The 14,434-nt window shown below is 45.0% G+C and overlaps 2 protein-coding genes across 2 annotated transcripts in view; both read left to right on the forward strand.

The window, feature by feature from the left end:
* The first annotated feature begins 595 nt into the window (after window positions 1-595).
* On the forward strand, window positions 596-5,655 carry COMMD2 (COMM domain containing 2). Its single transcript, XM_040074780.1, has 5 exons — window positions 596-693; window positions 789-866; window positions 1,730-1,812; window positions 2,973-3,146; window positions 3,673-5,655. Exons 1-5 carry the CDS (start codon window positions 627-629, stop codon window positions 3,868-3,870), a joined length of 600 nt encoding a protein of 199 aa, XP_039930714.1. The 5' UTR covers window positions 596-626; the 3' UTR covers window positions 3,871-5,655.
* Window positions 5,656-8,452: 2,797 nt separating this feature from the next.
* WWTR1 (WW domain containing transcription regulator 1) overlaps window positions 8,453-14,434 on the forward strand; it is a 46,149-nt gene continuing 40,167 nt past the window's right edge. Inside the window, exon 1 of the mRNA XM_040074493.2 lies at window positions 8,453-8,856. Coding sequence (XP_039930427.1) covers window positions 8,468-8,856 — 389 coding nt within the window. The 5' untranslated portion in view covers window positions 8,453-8,467. The remainder of the gene's footprint in view (window positions 8,857-14,434) is intronic.

Consider the following 14,434-nt stretch of genomic DNA (forward strand, 5'->3'; position numbering starts at 1 on the left):
CCAAAAACGACAAAAAAAAACCCACCTCCACATCTTCAAAAGTTCTCTAGCCTTTGTGTTTAACAAAAGGAGCTATCTCTTACAGGAAAAACAGTTATGAGAAGTTGTTATACATAATTTTAATAACTCAGAACCCTGCGAGGGTTTGTTTGGTTGTTGAAGCCATTTTTCTGTGGTTTCAACACACCGGGGCAGCAGCATCAGCGTCTGGGTGACACAGCACAGCGAGATCTCCTCGTTACCGGGGGCTGTACATGGAACGGGCTTGAACTGCTGCTTGAAGGTGAAATAACAGAAAAATCAAGAAGGAAAGGAAACACAGAATTAATCTGTTGCCTCACTTCCGCACGGGTCTGTAAGACACAAGAATGGTTTTGTTGCAGCGACACGGACTTGGGGAGACCCGTCACCGCGTCCGTCCCCGGCGCAGCACCTCGGGCGCTTTCTCGTAGCTGCCCGAGCAGGTCCCGGGACACAGGGACACGGGACACTGCTCGGAGCTGCCGCAGCCCAGGGCGTCCCGCGGTGTCTCCCAGGGTGTTCCAGGGTGTCCCCGCAGCCCCGGCCCCGCGCAGGCGCCTGCGGGGCACCGCCCCTTCCCGGGCGGTGGTGGCGGAGCCGCGGCGATGCTGCTGGTGCTGTCGGCGGAGCACAGGGCGCACCTGGGCTGTTTGCCGCGGGCCGGCGGCGCAGGTCGGGCCCGCGACGGGTCCGCGGATGGGGGGAACCGAGCTGGGCCGAGCCGGGCCGGGACTGCAGCGGGGTCTTTTCTCTCTCTGTCCTTACAGCCGTTGGCGAACTGGGGCGCCTGGCGCTGGAGCAGTTGCGGCGAGGAGCGGCCCCACGGGCCTGCGAGACCGCCGCCAGTGAGAGCCGGGGAGCGGGGGACCGGGCCGGGGAACGGGGGGACCGGGCCGGGCCGGGCCGGGGAGCGGGGGGATCTAGCCGGGGCGGGGAGCGGGGGAACCGGGCCGGGCCGGGCCGGGGAGCGGGCGGATCTAGCCGGGGCGGGGAGCGGGGGAACCGGGCCGGGGAGCGGGGGAACCGGGCCGGGCCGGGGAGCGGGGGAACCGGGCCGCGGAGCGGGGGAACCGGGCCGGGCCGGGGAGCGGGGGGATCTAGCCGGGGCGGGGAGCGGGGGAACCGGGCCGCGGAGCGGGGGAACCGGGCCGGGCCGGGGAGCGGGGGAACCGGGCCGGGGAGCGGGGGGATCTGGCCGGGCCGGGGAGCGGGGGGATCTAGCCGGGGCAGGGAGCGGGGGAACCGGGCCGGGCCGGGGAGCGGGGGATCGGGCCGGGCCGGGGAGCGGGGGGACCGGGCCAGCCGGGCCGTGGTGATTTCGCGGCAGGAGGGCGGGAGCGTGGTGAGCTCCGCGCCGGCCACGAAGGACCCCCGAGTCGCCGGAAACGGGCTGGCGGCACGGAGCGGGGGTGGGTGCTTTGTGCCCAGTGTGGGGAGAGCTACGGACATCTCATTTCCGACAAAAACCTTTCTCTGTATCATGCCATAAGAAATTGGTTTGTGTTTTTCTTAGCTTTTTGCTTTTGTTGGTTTGGTTCGAGGGGGTGTCTAACGTACTGTACATTATTCTTTGAAGGGTGTAAAACCCTCACTTTTTTTTTTTTTTCCTAAGCATATTTTGCATGTTAAGCGTTGCATGAATTTGCAACTTTAAGTCTCACTGCTGCGGCAGTTAGCAAGTAAAAAGCACTTTGTGCTTTCTTTAAAGGAAAGCTGAACATTGGCGTTGAGACCATTCAGCATGGGGTAGAAGGACTAGCGTATCTTCTTACGGAGAGTTCCAAGCTTATGGCAAGTATATCTTTTCATAAGGAATTTGGGGATACATTCAAGAGATGTCTTCTGGACACTTGGACCGCTGAAAATATTTGTCAGTGGGGAAAACATAGCTCAAAATTTTAATGACGTATTCTTTTAGTTTCAGAAAAAGGTGTCTCATGCTGTTGTATAATTGAAACACTGCGTCTGCATGTATGACTCTGGAATTTGTATTCAGTGTCTGAAGCTAAAATTTGACAATGTTTTAATAGTGTAATTTATTACATATAGAGAGGCTTACTTCAGGATTAAGCTCTAAATAATAAAACTTAAGTGAAGAGTTTGTTGTTCAGCTACTGCACAGGATGTGGGCTAGTCTAGCTCCCTGTTCAGCATTCCTTGTCTTTGTCCAATGTGGTGGGTTTGAGAGCTTTTTCAGCTTTTGGCATCAAAAGCTTGAGTGGGTATAAGCAGATACTAAAAGATTAGTAGTTGGACAATTACTGTTTCCACAAGAAAGGCTGGTGACTGTTGATATAGTAGAATATTTGAGCAATGACTACATGGAGAAGGGATGCTACTACAGAGACAAGGAATGCCAGATTAAACTCAGGCAAGTGTTGCTCCCAAGAGTAAGGGAAGGGATGGAAATGGTGCAGAGCCTTTCCTTGAGACAAGGAGTCTTGACTGATAGGTTACAGTGTACTGTGGTAGAACGTGGTGGTTAGAGACTGTGTTTGCAGGGTGGTGCACTGGAGAGGTACACTGGCATTTTCTGTGGAGTCAGTAACAGCTTCCGCAATGCTGGGCAGGGCTGCTGCAGTAAGCACAAAGGCCTGTGAAGCTTCTCCTGCCCTTGGGACAGGAGCCTGAGCATTGTGCCTTGTGCTGCTCATGTGCAGATTGCTGCTGGGTGTTTTCAGTCTGGTTATCAGTGCCACAGTAGCACCCTGACAAATGGATTCACACAGCATGTTGTACCTTGTGACACAACTGAGGTGCTCCCTCGTGCTGTGTTTTGGTCTTTGATGTGAAGGCTTACATGTCAGGGGTTCAAATGTTCTTTAAAAAAACTGTTCCTGAATCTCATACAAATCTGCCATAGTACATTAATATCTGTAGATCCTTTAAAAACAAATATCCTGGTTTTCAAGAAATAATGATGATTACCTGGCCTAAATTGTTATTTCTAGATTTCTGAGGTTGACTTCCAAGATTCCATTCATGTTTTGGGATTCTCAGATGAATTGAACAAATCCTTGCTCCAGCTGTACCTTGACAACAGGAAAGAGATCAGGAGCATTCTTGGAGAGCTGGCACCAAGGCTTCCCAGCTACCACAGTCTGGAGTGGAGACTGGATGTGCAGGTGACTTCCCTGATGTTTTTGGTATTCCGTCCTTTCCTTCAGTTTTTTTTTTTTGTTTGTTTGGGGGTTTTTTTAACATAATAAAAACCTGGTAAACAATGTAAAAATAATAAAAATAATTGAGGCAGCAGTACTTCATGTATTTAAAACTGACTTGACATTGTTAGTGTCCCACAGACAGCCAGTTGTGATATGAACAGGATATGTAATGATTCGAAGTACTTGTTGCCTGATGAAAATTGAATTCATGGCTCTATGGTGTTTTAAATTATTAACATATACTAAACATATTTGGTCTTGATTATCACCTTATTTTCAGAAATACTATGAAAGCACTGATTCAAGTGGGTTAGTACTCCTTAATTATAAAACACATCAGTAGTTGTGTGTATCTTTAATGTGGGTGAAAAGGGTTTCTGAGCAGTCATCCAAGCAGGTTCTACAAACCCGATGAGAACCATTAAAAACAAGCATTTATAACCGTTAATTGTTTTCCTCTTCCTGTCCCACTGAACCCCTCCTACAGCTTGCAAGCAGAAGTTTGAGACAACAGATCAAGCCTGCTGTGACTATGAAGCTACATCTTAACCAAAATGATGATCAAACTGCCCAGGTGTTGCAAACTGACCCTGCTACCCTTCTCCACCTTATCCAGCAACTGGAGCAGGCGTTGGGGGAGATGAAGATGAACCACTGCAGAAGAATAGTGCGCAACATGAAATAACCTTGACTCCTCTCAGCTCTCTTACTAAGCGGTTTGAAAAACAACTCAAAGCACTGCTCACAAATAGATTTTGAGGGAAAAAAAACATCTGGATCAGATGAACTGCTTTCCTGTCCCAGGATCTTGAACCAGTATTTACTGGCCAAATGTCCTTGGCTGTCAGCTTTTGCACATCTATATTTGGTGACCTTTTTCAGAGAATCATCTTCATATATAGTACATGTTAATTAAATATGATCAAATATAACTACTTGGGATTTTTTGATTTGTAATTTTTATGTAATTGATCTCTGTTTTCAGGTGAAACACAAGATTAGCCAATATGTAGGTGAGTGGTTTCCCTCCTTCTGCCTCTCCTGACTACAGCCATAGTCTGGATCTCAGGGCAGCAAAACAGGAATTTTAGATACAAATCCTAGAAACTTTTTGTGTTGTCTCACTTCTGCCGGTTGAATCTGAACATATTTACATTTCTTCTTTCTTAAATGTTTTAAAAATCAAGCTGTTATAGAGCTGATTGGCATTATGGTAAGTGCTGGCAGTCTACACATGGGTCATATCCTGAAGCATGTGCTAACTGAGAAGGGGGAGGGTTTTCCTTAGGGATTCTGAGTAAAATGGTCAGTTGAAAACAGATGTTGAGATTGCAGAATGTCACTGGAGAGCCTGCATGTTCCTTTGGGGAGTGTGTTGCAATATTGAAGAAGAAAAAGCTGCAACACTGAATGGTTTTGTTTCCTCTTACAAAAAATTACCTCAACTAGGGATGGTAGTGGTGGTAGTGGATGGTAAGGATGGTACCTCAAACTCTGGCAGTGATCCACAGACTCCAGGAGAGAGGGAAGGAGAAAGATCCTTTAGACCAAGCATCTTACTTTTAAATTTTACCTTTCGGTTTGTTCTGGGGCAAGTACTGAGCATGAAAACCAGCTGCTCGGCAGCAGGATTGGGGCTTAATTACTGGAAAGGCAGATTTTCCTTTAGGTGAGGTTGGAACTGGTCTGCCCCTCTGCGAGTTCTTGCTTCTCTGTCTTCACAGCATCCAGGGCAGCTACTGCGGGCGTAGCACTTACATGCGGCTGGTGAGTGTGACTGCACGGCAAGCAGCACTGGCTGCCAGTGCCTCTGTACGGCAGGTCAGACTGGGGAGTGAAAAGCCACCTGTGTCAGTAACCCAGAGGTACTGGTAAAACAGGAATTCACCCTTGGATACGACTTGGATTTTGTTGTAAACTCCCAAATTAAAGGTGGCATGTAAAGCTACATTTATCTTCTCTACTTAATTTGCACTTGCTTTACAGAAACCCTTGAACATGACAAGGAGACTACAAAGCAATTTTTGCAAGCTACTGAAAAAAATGTTACGTTGCTACTTTTAACCCATTTTATTTTTAACAATGTTTTAAAAATTTACTTCTGTTCCATTGTGTTCTTTGTTCTCCATCACCATTCAGTTCAGAGGAACACACGTTTTCTGCTCCTGTGTGGCTGTTGACAGATGGACATGGAGCATCTAGCTGCAGTTACTGCCTGATCGGAGTCTCCTTGCACAGAGCAAACCCAAAGCAGAGGCAGAACCATGCCAGGCTGCACTGTGTGCTGGTCACTTGGTTACTCAGAAAGGACAAGGCTTGCTCAGGGACCCTGAATGTTTTCTTTTATAACAGACATCACACATGCTGCTTCACCTATATAGGTTCTCTCAGAAAAATGTTAATCTCTGAAGAGCTTTGATGTAGAGCAGTGATGGATCTAGATTAATTACATGTGGTATTATTTCTTTAACTCATTAGATGCTCATCATATAAGGGTACTTTTAAAAGTGCGCTTACTTATGAGCTGTTGGCTTGGGTTTTGACTGAAGTAGAGATTGAACTTGCTGCTAGAAAATCCACAACAAATAGGGTATATTCAAAGTATTGGGTTTTATAAATCTTTCACATGAACACAAAACCTCTGTACTATTCAAAAACATTTGAAAACCATGTGAAATTGAGATAAAATAATGTTATTGCCTTATTTTTTTACAATGTACAATGTTGCAGTGAGAACAGAAATAATGATAAGGAGCTTTCTGTGTCACATTTTTGATTTGGTTCATCACTTAATCCAACCCCATTGTGATGGAAGTGTCCTTGACTTCCACAGATTTGAGCATTTTGAATCACTTTCCTTGAAAGCTGGGGGGGGTTGTGGGGGTTTTTTTGTTTGTTTTGGGCTTTTTGTTTGTTTTGTTTTGTTTTGTTTGTTTGTTGTTGTGGTTTTTTTTCCCAAAGAAGGAAGCTACTATTTCTAAACAAAGATTAATGACAACAATACTATGAAAATTTATTCTTACAGTTCTAGTCACTTCCAAATTACTGGAGAAAAATGCTTTAGCACCAAGTGGTACAATAGCAGATAATTGTATTATTCAGTAAAAAGTGCTTATGAAAATGGTCTAATTAACATAGATGAGATGACCCCATGCATGAAACTGTCAGGAGTCCTCCCTTGAATGGACATGTCACCTGAAAAGGAACAGGTAGAGTGTGTGGTTTGTCTTTACTCAAGGATATAGAGCCCTGGAAGCAAAAAAAAAAGGCCCTTTTAAAGGCTATATGAAAAATCACTAGTGTTCAGATCTGTGTAATAACCACATGCACACAATCCCAGAATCTCATATGCAAAGGATTTAAATAAGGATATTGCAGGAAAGCAAAAACTATATGTAATATCTGCATAGCCCTGGAGCAGGTGCTGTGATCAGCACTGCTCTTTGAGCTTGTTGCACCAAGGGACCCAGTACAAAGCAGTAGAAGAATGGTATGAAGATTCTTTGGGAAGGGAAACATAAACAAGTCTTAGGAGTACTGGGTTTCCTGACCAGAAATACAGCAGATGTCGGGGAAAATAACAAAAAAAAAACCAAAAAACCAAAACCTGAAACCCCTCAAAACAATAATAACAAAACTCCCAGACCCTCACAAAAATAACAAAACAAACCTCAGGGAGGAGATCTGCCTAGCCAATGGAACTATGAACAGGAAATGTGATGAAATGTAACTGACAAGGAATATTTGTTGAAGCAAAGCCATCAGGAAATGCACAGGATCTGTTTCACAGAGCTAGCTCTAGTTCCTGTACAGGCTTAAACAACAATTCTGAGAATCTGCATAACCAACATTATATGTAACACTGATTTGAGGGACAAAAATGGTTCAGTCAGGCCCACATTCTCCACCAGAAAAGCCAAATGCAGTTTAGAGAAATCCATGCTTCTTTTAAAGAAGTAAGGAATACAGTTCAGAAAAAATTTACTTACTTAAAACTTTTCTAGTGTAGACCGATTACTGAAGAGGGTATATTCTTACCAATCAGCATAGCCTGGAGCCTGTCCAAAACACAGAAAATAACAAAATGCATTTCTAAAATAAAGTTGTATTTGTTTAGCCAATGTGTGATATCTCTATGTGTGTAGTCATAAAAACTGGATACTTCTCTCTGTAAAAACCAACACTTAAGTTGGAAGGTGAGCAGTATTATTCTTTATAGACACAGCTACTGAATTTAAACAATTTTTGGTCACATCACCATTCAAAAGTTATTCCAAGTGCACCAAAAAATGAGACAAGATTAAAACAACAATTGTATTATTAATAGTAGAAAACCTCAGGTATACATTTTGACGACAGATCTGGTTTCTAGGATAGGCTAAACCAAAGAGAAGTGACTGAATGGGCAATCAGCAGATTCACAAAGCATCACGCCTGCACTCGAAACTACCCCTAAGGACCGTGAGCTGGGAGGACTTAGGATACAGCTCTGCACAGGACTCGTACTTTGCAGCAAAGGGCCAAACCTTTTCCAAATCACAGCGTAGTGGTTGCCGTCCATGTCACCACGAATGCTTCATTCCTCCCCATCGCCATAGCATTGCTAAATCATTCAATTGAACTTGTACCTGAACTAATGTAAGCATCATTTTGCTTCCAGAAATTAGTATCACCCATTAACTTTGTGAACAACGGTTTTGGAGCAAAGCTCATTAGCTTGGCAAAGAGAGAGCGCTCCGAAGGTTCCCCGGGCACCACGAGTTGGGGCTGTAGGGGGGCAGCCGCTCCACGCGGGGTCCCGGCGGCGTGGAGAGCAGCCGACGTCCTCGGCTGAGGGCGAGGCAGCGAGGGCGACGCGAGAGGGGGCGAGGGCGGGGCGGGCTCCGCCGGCCGCCCGGCCCCGGCCTCCAGGGCCGTCCCGTGCCCAAAGTTTCGGCGGCAGTTGCATAACTGCGGGCGGGGCGGCGCGGGGGCCGGGCCGCAGCCGCCGGGGCCGGGCCGGAGCCGCCGGCACTGCCCCCGTCCTGCCGCTGCCCCCGTCCCGCCGCTGCCCGGCCGCGGGGAGGGCGCCGCGCTGCCCGGGGGCCGCCCCGCCCGCCCGGGACGCCGGCGCGGCTGGCGGGGGCGCAGAGGCACCGTCCGCCCGCCTCGCCTGCTCTGCTCCCGGAGAGCCCGCTCGATCCGGAGGGCGCGTCCTCGGAGGTGGCCCGGCAGCGGGGCCGGCCCCGGCCACCGCCCGTCCCGCGACGGCTGCGCCCGCCGTCGGGCCAGAGGGGCGCACGATGAACCCCGCGGCCGCGGCCCCGCCGCCGGGGCAGCAGGTAATCCACGTCACGCAGGACCTGGACACGGAGTTGGAGGCGCTCTTCAACGCGGTGATGAACCCCAGGCCCAGCTCCTGGCGGAAGAAGATCCTGCCCGAGTCCTTCTTCAGGGAACCCGACTCGGGCTCGCACTCGCGGCAGTCGAGCACGGATTCGGGCGGGCCGGCGCCGCGCCTGGCGCCCGTGCACGTCCGCTCGCACTCCTCGCCCGCCTCGCTGCCCGGCGCGGGTGCGGCGCCGCAGCACGGGCACCTCCGGCAGCGCTCCTGCGATGTCACGGACGAGCGGCCGCTGCCGCCGGGCTGGGAGATGGCGCTCACGCAGACCGGGCAGCGCTACTTCCTCAAGTGAGTGCTGCGGGGGAACGGGCCGGGGCCCCGCAAGGGTTCGCGGGGCGCTCGGCGGGCGGGAGCTGCGCCTCGAGGCGGCGGGGTGGCCTCCGGGTCCGAGGAGTATGCGACATTCCGGGGGGGGAAAATCCTTTCCCGCTGGGAAGAGAGGGACGAGCGAGAGCCTGGGGCGCTCCCGCAGCCGAGGAGAAGTCCTGCCGTAGTTGTTGATAATGCCTTTCTTTTCTGCTTGGCCACACGTCCAAGATTCTGAAACTTTTTTTTTTGTTTGTTTTGTTTTTGGTTTTTTTTTTTTTTTTTTTTTTTTTTAATATATATATATATATATGTAAGTTCAGTAACAGTTATTCCAGGGAGTTTCTAGAACGGGGGAGCAGAGCTCTGCATGTCCGTGACCTGTCGGAGGTAGAGGGGGCTGTGATGGGCGGGAGCTGCCCGGCCCGGCTCCGGCCGCGGTGTCTCTGAAGCATCCCGGTCTGCGGGACACGGCAGGAGGCCGCCTTGTGCTAGGGACAAGTTTTGAGACGTGTGGTAACACAACTGCCGATATCTCTTCTGACCAGTCATTTTAGCCAGAGCGTTTTATTTATGACAATTGACATATGATTCAAAGCTGTTCAATAGGCCTGAAAATATGCAATAGCTGTAATAAAGGGTAAGGCAACAGTGCTTTATTTTGGTAGATTTTGTAAGTCAGCTACAGATTCATTGCAAACTAAGCCGTACTGCATTAACTTGTTAAATAAGATAAAATGTTTGCTAATGAAATAAAACATTTACTGATGAAGCATCTGGCTGCGGATATTGAGGGGGTTAAACTGCCAGGGCTCCGGGACGTCATTTACTTGCTCGCTACAGCCTTCTTGGTTAGAAGAGTAAAATCTTGAGTTTACATTAAGACATGTGTGGGTATTCAGCCATCATAAATGTCATATAGACAATGTGTGAGCGGAAAAAAAGAGACAAAACTGTTTAGAAATTGAAAAAAGTAATATTTTACTTGTTTGTATAATGATTTCTTTGCCTCGTGGGTTTGGAATCTCTAAAGGATTACTCAAGAGCCCAGACTCCAAATGACTGCAGAGTTTAGATTTTTTGCTTTTTGTCACACTCTGAGCCACCAGCAAAGCATGTAAATACCTTTCTGTATGTCACTGTATGTTGTTTATGATACTGCATGCATATGTCCCAGGGTCCAAACTTACAAGTTTGCTATTACTCTGGTTTATCACCTAAATGAGAAGATCTCATGTCTCTACACTTTGCATGTGTTTTTCTCAATAGAACAAGCTGCAGAGAAGTAGCTGTCTCACAGGAGCACTGTAACAGACCATTGATAAATAATTATTCAGTATAAGTTCTTGCTAGGGTTTTGTCAGGGAGTGTTTTCAGATACCTCTGGCTAAAAATTGCATAATATAATCTTTGTCTGCTCTGCATTATTTGACTAATGCCGAAGTGTATTCATGCGGTTTCACCTTCCTGTCATGCATTTCTGACCTAGAGATAGAGTTTTCCAAGTTGATGGATTCTTGTTGCTTAGGTCAAAAATACAAGGCCTTTAGTAAATAAAAAGCATAGGTAAAAACTTGAAGTGTTTTAAAATATTTTTTCCAAATCCTGTCAACAGTAATACTCTGATTAACAGCATCATTTTTAATACAAATTACGATATTCATTGTGCATATAATTTGTTACCTAAATTAATGTTTTGTTTCCCCAGTTTTATCTGTCCAATAGAACTCCTCTAATTTAATATAGCTCCTCTAATTTATATAAAAATTAATTGCAATAATGCATTTCTTTATACCTTTAATGTATTTTGTTATACCCCAATGCTTTGGGGAGTAATATTTAGCTATAAAATGCTCACATATGAATTACAGTATTTTACAAATGGCATAATATTGTTCAGGTGAAAATAAAACATAGGCTTGTTATAGAAAGCAGTATTTAAAGCTGTGTGCAATAACATAATAGAGGATTTGAGTCAGGTGATCTGCTAAAAATCATATTTGATCAAAACTAGGCATACAAGGTTACTTTTCCCTATAGTCAAGGAAAAAACAAAGAAAGAAACAAACAAACCCACACTGCTTTCCAGCATAAGAATAAAGATTTGTTTCTTGGCATTAGCAAAAAAAAAAAAAAATATTGAGAAACCAATTAAAAGTAAATAGCCAGATTAGATCCTATTAAAGTCTTTATTATCTGTTGAAGTTTAGAACACAATTTGTTGTACTAAAGCACTTTTTCAATAATTATTTAACAGAAGTACTAGTGTGAGTTTCAATGAACAGTGAGCTAACCTTGTTGACAGGGAACCAGCTACAGCTTGAAGCAGTTGCACTCCTGCATGTCAGTTCCTGCAGAAATTTTCTGGCTGTGACTGGAAGAAACATAAGTAGCCTGGGGACCACTCCACCCTGTAATTAAATACCAAACTGCACAAGTGGGGGCTGGAAAACAGGCTAATGAACACACACTTGCAGCAATGTTATCTAAAGCATTTTTCTGTGTGAGCATGTGTGGAAAAAAATGTAAGTGTGATTTATTTCTGATAAAAAAACATTTCTGTAGAGACAGGCTGACTGCTTGCTCTTATGCCTGTGCGTGGGGAGTGTCAGTTGCATATTGATCTACATGCTGGGCTGTAGATATGTGTATACATATTCTGTAAAAGGAATATTTCTAGTATCGCTTTATACCAGTTTGGGTTTAGGTGGTCCAGCCTCATATTTCAAATGAAGACTGAGGGTTTCATATTTTCTCAGTGTGTGTAGAGAGCTTCTTGGTCAGACTCTTATGAACAGATTTGTGAAACTTTTGCCACTGTTACCTTTATCACTGTTATTTTTGAAATGTTACAGTAAAAATTTGCCATACCAGAACATATCTGCCGGTAAATTCTGGTTGTGGATAAGAAGGCTAATTAACTACAATATTTCATTTACTCAAAATGTTCAGATTTTTTCTTACTGGTTTCTGTTGGAATAGAGCTTGATTTAACACGTGATCAGTTTCATATAACTGTGTTCAGAAGCCCAGCAGATGAGTAGTATAAAAAATATAAATACTATGAAATGTAATAGAAATGCAACAAAAAACTTTTTTCCTGATAACGACAAAACAAATAGTACTGAGACAGCTGAACTGTTGAAGTGATTTTCTAATATGGTCTTTCCTTGAAAAGCATTTGAGTTAATTCTGTAGAGACTGTTGTTATTTTGCATTGGTGTTGTGCTTGGTTCTGTACAGCATTCACTACAGGGAAACATTTCTATCTTGGAATGTAGTTACACAGCTGGAAGTGGGGGAGGAGATGAACGGTGCTTGAGGAGGTAACTCAGTAAAGTCCTGGTAAGAATGTGGAAGGCACTAACGCCTTTGTCCCGTCTGTGTGCACTGCTGTCCCACAGGGAGGGCCACGGTCACACGTGGCTGTGATGGATGTCCTGCGATGGGGGCTCGTGGCTTTGGCTTTCCTTGGTGCTTGTAGAAGAGTGGTGCAAGGCAAGAGGCCATGCATCCCTCCTGGCTTTGGTGTTGGGAGTAGAGAGAGACCTTTCGCAGGTTTATGTGGCTTTTGGAGCGTTTAGTCCACACCTTAAGGGAATTTTTTTGTTCCTTGTTTCCAGTGGTTATTCCTATGGGACTTGGAGCCTGAACTGTTCCCCTTGTCAGCATCCCTTTATTAAAAATAAACTGTAATGTGCTAGGCAGTTCCAAGATGTATTACTGCCAATGGCTTTTATCCAAAATTGCTGAGTGCATTAAGGAGTTCTTAAAAGGTGGGAAAGCTGTGATACACCACTGAAGTTTAATTGTCAGAAATTCAACTATAGCTCACATTTATAACTCACTTAGAGCTACTTAGGAAGTTCTGAGATTGAAATGAGTACATCAAAACTAAATTTTCAAGCTGTAATTGACAGTCTTAGGGGTGTGTCTGATTGCTCCTCAAGTGCTGATTTAATGATGATGATGTTGGAGTTCCACTTAAAAAACTACTGAGGATCCATGCGCTACCCTTTCTTCTCTGAATTCGGCAGCAGAAACAGCTGCAGAGTGTCTGATGAAGGATTGTATTTATTAGTTTTCTGGTCCAAGATGGTGTCTTTCCATGATGAACAGACTGGTTTTTTCAGAATCTGAAAATCATGTCATCAGTACTGCTTAAAAGAATTCGGTGGTTAATGTGGATCTTAATAAAATCTGAGGACAGAAGCAGATATGGAATAAAATTGCTTCAGGGACACATTTGATTTGCAGGATGTGATCCAGTTCTCTCTTCTATTGAGTTTTCTGAGTTGGGATGCAAGCTACATTTTGGATTGGCCTGTAAAGCCTCAGTGAAGAAAGCAAGACTGCACTGACCCTGAAAGTATTTACAAGAAGGGTTTCCTTTGGGAAACTATTTAAGAAACGTTTTGTAAAGGGCTGTCCAGAAGCAGAATTTGAATTTTAGTGCATGCATTTGTAAATTATTTATGGAATCAGTGGTAACTGTCCTGTACAAACTACTGTGTTGATGTAGAATTTGATATATTGGACTTATGTACCCTTTTAAGATAATAAATTAATAACATGAGTGTGGAATTATTGGTTTAATGAAATTTATCTTAAGTTAGTCCTTTAGTCATAGTGTTAAACCCAAAGTCCTGGACTATTTGTGCATTAATGGATGATAACTGTCCTACATTCATCTCATTAGATGAGCTGAAAAAAACAATTGCTTTATGCATGAATGATTAGGAAATAGTATTAATTAGCATATTCTTAGAAAGACATCTATAGAATTGATACAGGTGTTAATTAAGAATGCTACTGTGAAAACGAGATGATTTTCTGAAACCATCTGAAAGGGTTTTGTCTTTACTAATGACTTGGGTTGCACAATGAAAGAAAATTAGTAGTAGGGTTTTTTATCATGTTTGTGAGCTTGGTCTGCTTGACCGTCTTTCCTCCATAGTTAGTAAATGACGGTGTGGAGAGTCTACTTCAGTCTACTTCTGAAGGTTATGGATGTGTTCAGCTTTGAACAGGATTGACAATACAGAATCTGTAAAGTCTTACTGTCCAGCTTTTTGCTGTTCACTCCTTCAAATAATTTTGGAAGAGTGGTTGGGCTTTGGCTTGTTTTCTTTTGGATGTTTTGGCTGAAGTTGAAAATTCTGTCTTTTTGATGTCGGGGCCTATTACAGGACAAGAGCTTCTTTGTAACAGGGTGTTTGGTGCTCAGGGGCTTTGCTTGATAGGCAGATACAAATTGTATCAAAGCATTTAAATCCAAAGGAAATGTCATTTGGGCTGAATTTCAACATACAGACTTGTGGCATTTTCCCCTCTTCATTTAGGGAGAGAGAGAGGTCAGCATGATGTAGGGTGAAGGTATTTGGGGTTGGTTTGTGGATCTTTTTCTTTTCTTTGATTAACCCAAAGTCCAGACCTAGAAATCTCTCAAAGAATGGAAAACTTGGGAACACTGCACTGTCCTGCAGTTTTCCCTACCTGTGACTATTTTAAAGGCAGATGTGATGGAAGCTGCACCGCAGAGACAGATACAGCTGTGCTA

Source organism: Hirundo rustica, chromosome 10, assembly GCF_015227805.2.
Source record: "Hirundo rustica isolate bHirRus1 chromosome 10, bHirRus1.pri.v3, whole genome shotgun sequence".
NCBI classification, from domain to species: domain Eukaryota; kingdom Metazoa; phylum Chordata; class Aves; order Passeriformes; family Hirundinidae; genus Hirundo; species Hirundo rustica.